We start from the raw sequence: 11,045 nt of genomic DNA on the forward strand, positions 1-11,045 counted from the left end.
ATGTTTAAATTTTTTTAAAAATAGAGATAATATAAATATTGTTTCTGTTTTTATCTCTTAATATATATTAATTTTTTTAAAATAAAATTCAATGCTTTTGGATTGGGTTTGGTTTTTTTGTTTTTTCAAAAAAACATATATATAGGAAGCCTTGCCATGCCATTTGGAACTATATGATTGGGTTTGGTTTTTTTTTTTATAGTAGTTGCAAGTGAAAACTAAACATGACATTGATGCATGACCCAAATTGTCGACATTTCTCATACTTATGTTAATAATTTTCATTTATAAGTTGATCCCCTAAGAGCTTTGGCATGTCATTTGGAACAATATGATTGGGTTTGATTTTTTTTTAAATTATTATAAAATTCAATGCTTGATCAACCGGTTCATCAACCAGTCTGGTTTTTAAATCTTTGGTAAAAGTTCCATGATTTAGCAGTTAGCACAAAGGCTTAATTTTTTTTAAAACTCATTCTACATATCAATACATGTTTAGTCTTACTTGAGTGTCAAAATACGCATTTGGTAAATTTATAAATAAAGAAAATATGTACTTTTTAAATTAATTACAATAGGATGAAATAAAGTATGCGTCAGTATTTTTCAAAGCTTAATATAATCACTATTATATTTTATTAAAATGAGAACTTTTCCCCCTTTAAAGATTATATATATAATATATATAGAGATATTGTTAAAAAAAAATTTAAAAAAAACATTGAAAAACAAGATAACAAATGTGTAACTGATTGATTTATCCATATATATATATTGGTATGTTTAAATTTTTTTAAAAATAGAGATAATATAAATATTGTTTCTGTTTTTATCTCTTAATATATATTAAATTTTTTAAAAAATAAAGATAATATAAATATTGTTTCTGTTTTTACCTCATCATATATATTACATATATAATAATAAGATTGGGTTTGGTTTTTCAATATATATATATCATGTTTAAGGCAAAAAATTCCATGGGTTTTATCCAAAAGCAAAAAAAAAAAAAAATTCATGAGTAACCAACTCCAACGAATGTAGGCAAAATTTTCATCACAATTATTTTACAATATTTTATTATTTATCTAAATAATTATTAATTATAAAAATCAACAAATTACCTAAACAAATATCCAAAACATTGAATTTTACCAAACACTATAATAATGTGGACCCCACTGTTATTCCTCCATATTCAAACTGAACCTTACGAATGAAACTAGACAAGATTTTCTTATGAATCATTTTACAATATTATATTATTTATCTAAATAATTTTTAATGAAAAAACATCAACAAATTACAAAAACAAATGTCCAAGAGTATTGCATTTTCCCAAACACTTTAATCATGTGGGCTCCACTCTTACTTCTCTAGACCTAATCTGAGCCGTAGACTTCAGCCACCACCACCGTAGGCCACCAGCTTTTTCCCACTCTTTGGCCCATTTAATAGTTCCCAGCACCCAACTAACCTATCAGGACCCACGACGTTGACAATTCCAACCCAATTCCACTCTTGCTAAAAAAGAGATCATTTCTCTCTCTCTCTCTCTCTCTCTGTCTCTCTCTCTCTCTTTCTCTCCACCCTGGTGGTCAAGCTTTTCTAAGGCTTTAGTGCGGTTGCCGAGGGACTGAAGCCATCGCCGGCGCCGTTTGGGTTGCTGGATCCGCAGGCCATGGTGATGATGCAGGAGGAAAGATCGGCCTTGGACGATGTCCTTGGGCTTGAAGAGCAGCAGCGGCGGCGTCTCACTCGAATTTAAAAATGGGGTGCTCTGGAGGAAACCTAGTGAGAGAGAAGCGCCGGTATCTATGAGGTAAAGGCTGGAACACGGGGGGAGGTGGAGGTCGACGGTAACTGTTTGCTTACGACGGTGAGCGTCGCGATGTGTGGTTGTTTATCTCTATATTATTTATCTACCCAAGCTGTAGGTAATTCTTCTAGAATAATTCCATCATTCCTCAATGCTGTTTCAGAATAGGTTCAACATATACCTAGAAGCTAATGGCTATTTAAGATAATGAATGAAAGATACACAAGCATATTTATCCTCAAGCCTTATCAGTAACAATCAATAATTGCTCAATCATGAAGCTAATTAATAATTTACTAAAAAAAACATTTGGTAATAATATTCTATAAATAAGCATTCTCAATGTTAGAACTGGTTATTATTGAATGCTCTTGATTACAAGCTTGGTCTTAGTATTGCTTTGAGGTTTGCAGCTATTTATTATTATTGGCCTTTAGCTTTAATTGTTTGATATCTGCTGATGTTTCATAAAGTTGCAATTGTTCTATGTATACACAAATATGAATTGAAATCATTTCTCTGGCTATAACCTACATGATGATGTTCATGAGTTGTGTTTATCTACCTAATGTTTTTTGTTATATACATCACTTCTTTGTTTTTGCATTCCAAGGTCTTTGAATGTTTTACATTTATTTATGTTATTTGTTATATACATAATATTATTATTATGTAATATATAATATGATGATTTCATGATTTACATTTAGATTTGTTCTTTTGTGTTTGGTAAAGTTACTTTTCTGGTTATTAGCTGTTATTTTCCCAGTTTTTACATTGCACTTAGATTATCTTCCACAGGAATTATTAAAAATATCCTTGTGTAGCTTTCTTTCTTTTGAGGAAATGTCATAGGGAAAAATATCAAATGGTCCATAGTTTTTATTAATTAAGAGGCAATTATGGGAATCATTTGATGTGGATAGATATTATATTAACAGTTGGTGTTTGACGTGTACATATATGTTGGTATTCATTTGATGTGTATTTGCGAGTTGGTGGTTAGGTTGTTTTTTCGTTTGTTTTTTGTTTTTAACATAGCTTCACTATATTAGTAAACCATGTCATGCACATATATGGACAAATTAATGAATAATTGAAGTGGACACTACAAAGTCCAATAGGAGAAGATTAAGAATAATTTTTCTTACAATCACAAATTAATTTATGTACAAAGACATGGTATGTTTTTATGTCATTAGAAAAACAAATCTTTCTTGCAATAAGGAAACTTTTAGACATGTTATCCCAAAATTTATTCTTTTTGTCTACTAATTCATACAATGAGATTTTGCATATATAATATATCGCTTAATCATGTTTGTTTTTCCCCTTTACACAAGTCCCTGCAATGAGCTTCAAGTATATTTCCCAACTTAAACCCCGAGCCAAAAATCGGATAGTCAAGATCGAGTAACAAGGATATGGGATTGTTATGTCCCAACTTCAAACAAGTTTCTTGGTATTGCATTCTTGGCAACTGATAGCCAGGTACTTAGAGATAGTTTTATAGATATATATACTTATTTAGAAGCTTTAATTGGTCTAACACAAATCATTATGCATATACACTGTAATTTACAATGGACACATAATTACTAGGGAGATGCGATACATGTGCAAATTAGGGATTTTGATTGCCCAAAGTTTCAAGAAAAACTTATTGAAGGTTCAGTCTACAAGATTGCTAAATTCCAAGTAGTTCGACCGAATATCCGATATTTATCAACCACAAGAGAATTTGCTATCCTTTTTAGCTCCATTACCCAGCTGGCATTAATACCTGATGATCCTACTCCCTATCCTCGATATCACTTTGAATTTCTTGATCGGGAAAAAATGGCACCGCAAGCAAATTCTGACAAATATTTGATAGGTAAGATTATTCCTACAAAGTGTAAATGTATTATTGTTTTGTTTAACTATAAACTAATGTCTGAATTTATTATGTAGATGCAATTGGAACTCTAATGTCCATTGGCCCAATTCAGAATGTTCAATTGACCAAATATGAAAAAATTGTGGAAAAAAGAGATGTTATACTAAAAGAAGCAAGGTAAGAAAAAAAGGGGAAAACCCGCATTAATTGTACTGTCTCATCAATTTTATGCTTATTTACATGCTCTAATAAATATTCAAAATCAACTTGCACTAATTTAGCAAATTTCCTTTTGTCATATATGGACATAAATAAAATCATCAAATAGTGGTGATGAGTTGAAGATAACAGTATGGGAATCAACTTTTCCTCAATTAAATGCCAACAAACTCCTTCAGATCCGACCAAATCCTGTGCTTTTATTTGTTGGAACAATTATAAAGACATTCCAAGGTAAGCCAAAGGAAAATAATTAAATAACTTCATATAAATATTGCAAAAATAGTAATATGATCTCATAATTGTTGATTAGGAATAATCTATCTAGCTTCAACTCGACTACAAAGATCTATATCAATTTGGATATTCCTGAGACGAAAGCAATACAACAACAGTGAGTAAATCATTTACAATAGAAGCTACTCTATATTATCATTATTATTACTCTAACATGTTACATAATATTTATTATTTAATGCTAATGCAGACAAAAGCTTGGAGAACAACCAGTGCAATTACTAGCTTTTTCAAGTGAAATCCCAAATATGCAACAAAGAATTCAACAAGCAAAATATGCTACAATTGCTCAGCTATTGCAATTTTCACCAGCTACAATTGGTGTAAGTAAACTAAATTTAATCAAATTTCAAAAACCACAAAGCAAAAGACAGTATAGGAAACTACTACAATTGAACTAAAACTACCAATATGCCTATTCCATACAGAACACACTATTTACATGTGATGCATGGGTAGAGCAAATCGATACTTCAAATGGTTGGTTCTTTTATTCTTGCAATATGCAAAAAAACCATGATTGAAACAGAAAATGGTGAGCTTGCTTGCTATGACCATGGCCAAGGAATTCCAAAGTTGACGTAAGTGTTGCAAACACTAATATGTATAGTTCTTACATTATTAATTAACGTTTATATTGCCCTATCCTTTTACAGGTTAAGACTGCGGATGATAATGAAAGATGAAACTGCTGATATGGAAATTACAGCGTTCGACAAACAAGCTGAATTAATGACAAATCTTAATGTGGATTTTTTGCAAGCTATTGAAGAAATATCACAGACAATAGTTCCAGAGAAAATACTTGCTGTAGTGAAGAAAAAATTTACCTTTACTGTTGGCCTGCCTCCAAAAGCGATTAAAGATGATGTCTTGACTTATAGAATTTACAGAATAAAGCCAATTCAACTAGAAGGCCAAAGTTCTACCCAAACACAAAAAGTACAACTAGCATTTACCCAATCCTCTATGGATGATAAATCAGAGATTACAGAAACAAAACCCCAAAATGACACAGATGACACACTTGAATCCTTTTTACAGGTTGGCCTTCCACAAAATTTAGCTTTAGTAGAATCTCCAGCTAAGAAACAGAGAAGGTAAGAGTCTGAGAACACAAAATGAAAGACAATAACTAAACTTTGTTATAAATAATTCCAAAACTAATGCATATTATGACACAGGGGAAAGGAGAAGATTGAATGAAAAAACTTTGAAGACATGAACAACAAGAAACTCCGCATGAAAATTGGCAAAGCACAAGAATCACATACATCTTATGTGAAAAAATGTTAATTACTTCAACTACTTTGAAGTTTGCAAATTATATGAGTGTTTAAATAATGTGTATGTTGGTGTAGCCTGTAATGTTTAATTGTTTTTGAAATGTTCATTTTGTTGTAAATCTTTACGGTGTGGGTATAATTACAAAGATTGTATTAATGGTGAAATAATGTATTCTATTGACCATGTTGGTATGTTATAGTCTATAATTTTAGTAAATTAGATTTAAATATTAAATTAGTGATAAGCCTTTTGTACCCTAAATCTATGAAGTCAGGCTTCGATGATATCTTCATGAAATTGAGGTAAATAACGCAACTTTTTTGCAGCTTTTCCTCTATATCTCTGTATCAGCTCACCACCGTGATCCTGCTGGATTCTCTTTTCTCCGTTCACTCAATCACATTCTCGATGAAAATAGGTATCGAGTGTTCTCCATTTTTCTTTCCTTTCTTGGTTTTTTCTTGTGTGGACACACAGGGCTGATGGCATTGCCATGGAAGATCTCAATATCATGTTGGCTGTTGTTATTGTTCTTGCTGCTGATCCAATTGCTTCTCTGGTTGATACTGCATTTGTAGGCCATTTGGGTATGCATAATTACTGTACTGATCCATGACTGATATTTCCCCTCTTATTCAAGAATCAACGATAATATTGAGCAAATTCTTCAAAAATGGATGAATGTTTAATTTGTGAAGGTAAAGGGCGAGTAGAGATGCGTTAGTTGTGATTCTTGTGAAAGGTAGTAAATTTAGAGTACCAAAATTTGAGTTGGATATTGGTACTGTTGCATTTGGCAGGGTCTGTTGAACTGGCAGGTGTTGGTGTTTCAGTTTTGATTTTCAACTTGGTTTCCAAATTGTTTAACATCCCTTTTTTTAACATCACAGCTTCATTTGTTGCGGAGGAGCAGGCTTTGGATGTTCGCATGAAAAACTATTCTTCGAAAGTAGCTACAAGTATGTCTGGAACTCTGACGCCTTAAGTACGCTGTTAAAACAATTGATAGTTAAGGTTTGTCACTTTTGTGTTTGCTTAGTTTTTCTTCTTCCTAGGAGGAGCGTATCTATGCACGGTAACTCGTATGCATCCCAAAAAATCTGCAACAGTGTTTAACACTGAAATATTAGAGGACATACAAAATGACAATGATAAGTGAGTGCTTCATTCCTCTGTTGATAATAAAGGAAATGTTCCTCTAAGGGCATCTATTGGACTTTGGAGAGCATCTCTCTTCATAATAGGTAATCCTCCTGCTTCACACACACACACACACACATATATATATATATATATATATATATATATATATATATATATATATGTATCTATTATCATTTGATAAGCTTCATAGCATAACATGTTATACACTCAAATTATATGTCTCCATAAGCATATTTTGTTTATGATTATTATTACTAGATATGTGTATATGTACATCCAAGTTTGACAATTCATGCAGTTTGGAATTGTTATGTGTATACATGCAACATAGAGTTTTTGGAGAGACTCAATTTTTTGGAATATACACAAACCTGATGATGTATCTGACAAAAGTTTTACATGAACAGCTTAAGACTGCTGCTCAAACTGTGAACTACTGGTTCGAAGTAACAACCATATTGCCCATTCTTGGCGGATTCATTGCTGATGCCTACCTGGGAATGTTTTCCACTATTCCCTTCTCAGTTTTCATCTATATTGCGGTTAGTACTTCATATATTTGCTTCTTAATTCTTACATATATCATTCGGATCAATTAATTCACAATTCAACAAACAGTAATTCATCTATACTGTGGTTAGTACTTAATTGTATTCATCCATCAAATGGTTGTCCATATATCCTTATACTTCATATAACTATAGGCTTAGATCCGGTGGTGAACAAATGAGCACTAAATCCATGGAAATTTTAATGATCATCATTATGTTCTTATGTCCTTTTAAGGACGAGAACAAGTGTAGGATTGGACTGGGGCACCTAATTCCGAATGAAAAAAATCTCTAATTAGATATTCTCATGGATTTCAACCACACCTTTTGTTGTCATACACTTTGACTGCGGCCATTACATAAAGTATTCACTAACCGATATGCTTTCCGTGCTGAACTGGTGTTTGCTGGATACAGAGGCGTGCATTCCATGTATCTGACATGGCAAATTTCTTATATATACTGAAAACATGAGTGAAACACCAGGAGTAACTAAAAAAGGTTTGTTTGTCATATGGATTGACCTGAAATTCAACACTTGCTTTTAAAACTGCAAAAATAATTTCCCACTACACACACTGGGTTATGTAACCATTTGTTTTGGATCAATCATGGTTGCCAATTCATTCTTATTGATGAAACAACAGTTAATAAATTAGTTGCAGGTGTTTGAAATTTCTGTAATATTCTGACTTTAGCATCAAATTTCTTCGTATGTGTTTCTTCATGCTATTTTGGTAGCAACATTTAGATTATCATTGGGAGGTGCATTATATTTTCAGAGAAGCTTTATCTGGGTTCTACTATTTATTTTCCACTTATACTTATATTTTCAAGTATCGAGTCTAATTACTTTTCTCTATTTTTTATCTTTGTGCAGCGGGTTATATAGAGCTTCGTGATGTATTTAAATACAGCTTTGTTATTGCCTTGATTAATGCTTAGATATGGGGAGTAGTTGGAACCTTCTGGTGGAAATTTTTGGGTCTTTATTGAGCCAGTAATCCCATAAAGTTCATTCTAATTGTTTCTTCAAAGGATATGCTATTCGTCAATCATTAGCAATTTTAGCTGTTGATGTTCCCTGTAATTTTGACTGCGAAATGGAACTTGAGCTTATGCCATTGTCAGGCTATGTGCTACTGCACATCGGAGTTGAGTTTTATGTTTTCTGCAAGTATGTTCAAATTCCTTTTTGTTATATCCAGGCTCATTGGTGAAGTGCTCTATCGTTTTACTCTATGATCTTCTTTTCCCCAAATGTTTAACCAGTTTTCACATGATATATGTGCATGCAGAAAGAAGTCCCACCGAGGGAAAAAAACAATTTCACAAGGTTTTAGAGAATTGTGATGGCCCAACTTAAAAAAAAATTGGAAAAAGTGAAAATAAAATTACAATAGACAAAATCATGCCAATATTTATATATATATATATATATATGTATGAAAAATAATTTATTATTTGATGAAATTTGGCAATAGGCAAAATACAATGCTTTTGGATTGGGTTTGGTTTTTTTTTAAATATATATATATATATTTTAAAACAAACGAAATATTATAGTTCACATGTTATTCTCTTAAAACAAATTATACATGCATTACAGATGTCAGATAAACACCTTTTGAGTGTCAGCATTGAAGATGAGGAAACAAAAGATGGAATCCTATGATAATGTTGGAAAAAAAGGGCATATAATTCATTTAGACCATACGACACCACACTAATAGGCCGAGTGTATTTAACTAAAGTCTCACATGTAATCATTCCCTTCATAAGCACTGGGGAATATATTCAATGACCGAGTCACTGACATGAGAGTGTTATATACCTTTTAGTTTTCTTGAATCAAATAAACAGCAAATAAATTCCAATAGATAAGAGTGTTGAATAAGTTGATGTTGATATAAATACACTTAGACAATTTGTACCTTGCTAGATATAAAAACCATAATAGGAACATGAGAAGTTCACTACTTTATGACACAACTCTTTTTCTTTATATTATTCTTGCATAAAAAGCCTAATTCAATCAAAATATAATGTGGACCAATTTGGTAAGACCCCCAAGATGAAACACAAGTTCCATCAAATAGTTTCAATAATAAAATCTACCACCTGCAAAGTCACAAAACAGGTGTAGAAAGACAAAGAAACATATCTGAGAAATGTTCAAGGAGTAGTTTGCAGATCACCATAAATGTTGTTAAGTCTATCCTTCTTTACAATACTACTGGTGGAAACCTACACTAGATCGGAGCAGAGAGCTCATAACCTCTGGGAACTGAGAGAAACATGTCAGACAAGTGTAGCTAATTAACCAGACAAAGATCATGAAGGCAGGAAGCGAAAAGTTTTCCAAACTGCCAAGTCTCTGCAATGTGCCATAAAAATGAATCAATCTCTGACAGCAAAAGGTCAAAGATTTTAATATTTCACCTCCAACAAAGTTATACTTCAAAAACCATAAATTGAGATCATTCTCATGTGCTTCTGGTTTCCATTAGGTATATGTTCTTTAGAGGGAAGAAATCAAGAAAATGTGGATTAGTATGAAAGCAAATGAAGTAGAAAGAGCAAACCAATAGACCTGTAATCTTTGTTGGCCATGCCATAAGAACTAGGATCAACATGAAGCCTGGAGGAACTGCCACCACTGCTGGCAACACTGAACGAGCCCTGTGGATTGTTGCCAGTACCAGTGACAACATGCAGAGGAGTAGCACTCTGGAAGCTGCTGCTCCTCCCAGAGGGAGCGAGAGACATCACCGTTGATGAAGATGATTGAGACTGGGAGATGGTTTGAGTTTCCACAGGCTTTCTTGAACGGTTGCGGCCCCTGTGCATATGGTGCTCGCAGTACTTAGAGTCAGGGTAGGCGTCTTTCGAGTACCGCCATTTCTTTCCATAAGTCCTACATCTCCCTGGTTCTAGGTCTAGCTTCTTACCATAATAACAGTACCCCACTGAGCAATAAAGAACAACAAAAACTCAAGTAAGTATTCATTTTAGCATATCATTGATTAGCTCAAGTTCAGTGCAAATATAAACAATACTGCACATTGCTCAAGTAATTATAATGATATTCAATGATTATCCATATTAAAACCCAATCCAAAAGCATTGAATTTTACCAAAAAAAACCAAATCCAATCATATTGTTCCAAATAGCATGCCAAAGCTCTTAGGGGATCAACTTTAAATCATGCCAAACTTATAATTGATGGAATTGTATTAATCCAAACAGATAAATTCAGAAGTTGATTCCAATTCCACAATGTATTTTCATTCTTATCCGCTTTGCAATAATTAATTGATTAATTAATTATTGAAACAGCTAAATGTTTCATTCTGTCAAATGGTTTGACATAAACTAAGAATTCCAATTTTGTTTTCAATGTTTCGCCTTTTAATTGCATTGACCGAATCACAACCACTAAAAATAAAATATTAGCATTTCTTTGAAAAAACCTTTGTTATAGCCATTGTTATTTCATTATCCACAATTATTGGTTTAATTCTTCAGTTATTTTAAACTTTTATAATTGGGATTATGTTATAAGTATTTCTGACCATTGGATACATTTAGAGATTGAGAGATTAAACAAAGAACATTGGATGTTATGTAAAGAATGGTAACCATGTTGTGCAGATGGACAACTTGAACAAATAATTGCTTCTATGATAATGACATATAAGCCCATGTATAAATTAATAAAATGATTGCTTCCATGATAAAGACATATGATGGAATATGTCTTCATCAAGCTTTAGAATTGTTAGGCAGTGAAGTTTAAATCACCTAATCACATTAATTATTCTAAAA

At 32.4% G+C, this 11,045-nt stretch overlaps 3 protein-coding genes across 3 annotated transcripts; 2 read left to right on the plus strand and 1 right to left on the minus strand.

Annotated features, from left to right (window-relative positions):
• Positions 1 to 1,718: 1,718 nt before the first annotated feature.
• Positions 1,719 to 4,319, plus strand: LOC120277587 (replication factor A protein 1-like). The gene is made up of 6 exons (XM_039284446.1): positions 1,719 to 1,822; positions 3,223 to 3,310; positions 3,422 to 3,695; positions 3,773 to 3,875; positions 4,027 to 4,151; positions 4,231 to 4,319. Exons 1-6 carry the CDS (start codon positions 1,719 to 1,721, stop codon positions 4,317 to 4,319), a joined length of 783 nt encoding a protein of 260 aa, XP_039140380.1.
• Positions 4,257 to 5,821, plus strand: LOC120277929. The gene is made up of 5 exons (XM_039284800.1): positions 4,257 to 4,311; positions 4,405 to 4,537; positions 4,643 to 4,795; positions 4,871 to 5,314; positions 5,399 to 5,821. The coding sequence occupies exons 3-5, from the start codon at positions 4,692 to 4,694 to the stop codon at positions 5,418 to 5,420; spliced, it is 570 nt and encodes a 189-aa protein (XP_039140734.1). The 5' UTR covers positions 4,257 to 4,311; positions 4,405 to 4,537; positions 4,643 to 4,691; the 3' UTR covers positions 5,421 to 5,821.
• Positions 5,822 to 9,432: 3,611 nt separating this feature from the next.
• LOC120278161 (growth-regulating factor 4-like) lies at positions 9,433 to 10,213 on the minus strand. The gene is made up of 2 exons (XM_039285083.1): positions 9,810 to 10,213; positions 9,433 to 9,593 (listed from the first exon to the last, which is right to left on the minus strand). The coding sequence occupies exons 1-2, from the start codon at positions 10,064 to 10,066 to the stop codon at positions 9,551 to 9,553; spliced, it is 300 nt and encodes a 99-aa protein (XP_039141017.1). The 5' UTR covers positions 10,067 to 10,213; the 3' UTR covers positions 9,433 to 9,550.
• Between the last annotated feature and the right edge of the window lie 832 nt (positions 10,214 to 11,045).

Source organism: Dioscorea cayenensis, chromosome 15 (genome assembly GCF_009730915.1).
Source record: "Dioscorea cayenensis subsp. rotundata cultivar TDr96_F1 chromosome 15, TDr96_F1_v2_PseudoChromosome.rev07_lg8_w22 25.fasta, whole genome shotgun sequence".
NCBI classification, from domain to species: domain Eukaryota; kingdom Viridiplantae; phylum Streptophyta; class Magnoliopsida; order Dioscoreales; family Dioscoreaceae; genus Dioscorea; species Dioscorea cayenensis.

What these genes read in the sequence shown, in the direction of transcription:
- LOC120278161 (XM_039285083.1), bottom strand. Translation starts at nt 10,066, where the DNA reads ATGCACAGGGGCCGCAACCGTTCAAGAAAGCCTGTGGAAACTCAAACC. An exon ending in ATGGCCAACAAAGATTACAG is followed by an intron (nt 9,594 to 9,809) that starts GTCTATTGGTTT and finishes GGCACATTGCAG; the next exon opens with AGACTTGGCAGTTTGGAAAA.
- LOC120277587 (XM_039284446.1), top strand. Translation starts at nt 1,719, where the DNA reads ATGTCCTTGGGCTTGAAGAGCAGCAGCGGCGGCGTCTCACTCGAATTT. An exon ending in TTCTGACAAATATTTGATAG is followed by an intron (nt 3,696 to 3,772) that starts GTAAGATTATTC and finishes TTTATTATGTAG; the next exon opens with ATGCAATTGGAACTCTAATG. An exon ending in GTTATACTAAAAGAAGCAAG is followed by an intron (nt 3,876 to 4,026) that starts GTAAGAAAAAAA and finishes ATCATCAAATAG; the next exon opens with TGGTGATGAGTTGAAGATAA.
- LOC120277929 (XM_039284800.1), top strand. Translation starts at nt 4,692, where the DNA reads ATGGTTGGTTCTTTTATTCTTGCAATATGCAAAAAAACCATGATTGAA. An exon ending in CAAGGAATTCCAAAGTTGAC is followed by an intron (nt 4,796 to 4,870) that starts GTAAGTGTTGCA and finishes ATCCTTTTACAG; the next exon opens with GTTAAGACTGCGGATGATAA. An exon ending in CCAGCTAAGAAACAGAGAAG is followed by an intron (nt 5,315 to 5,398) that starts GTAAGAGTCTGA and finishes ATTATGACACAG; the next exon opens with GGGAAAGGAGAAGATTGAAT.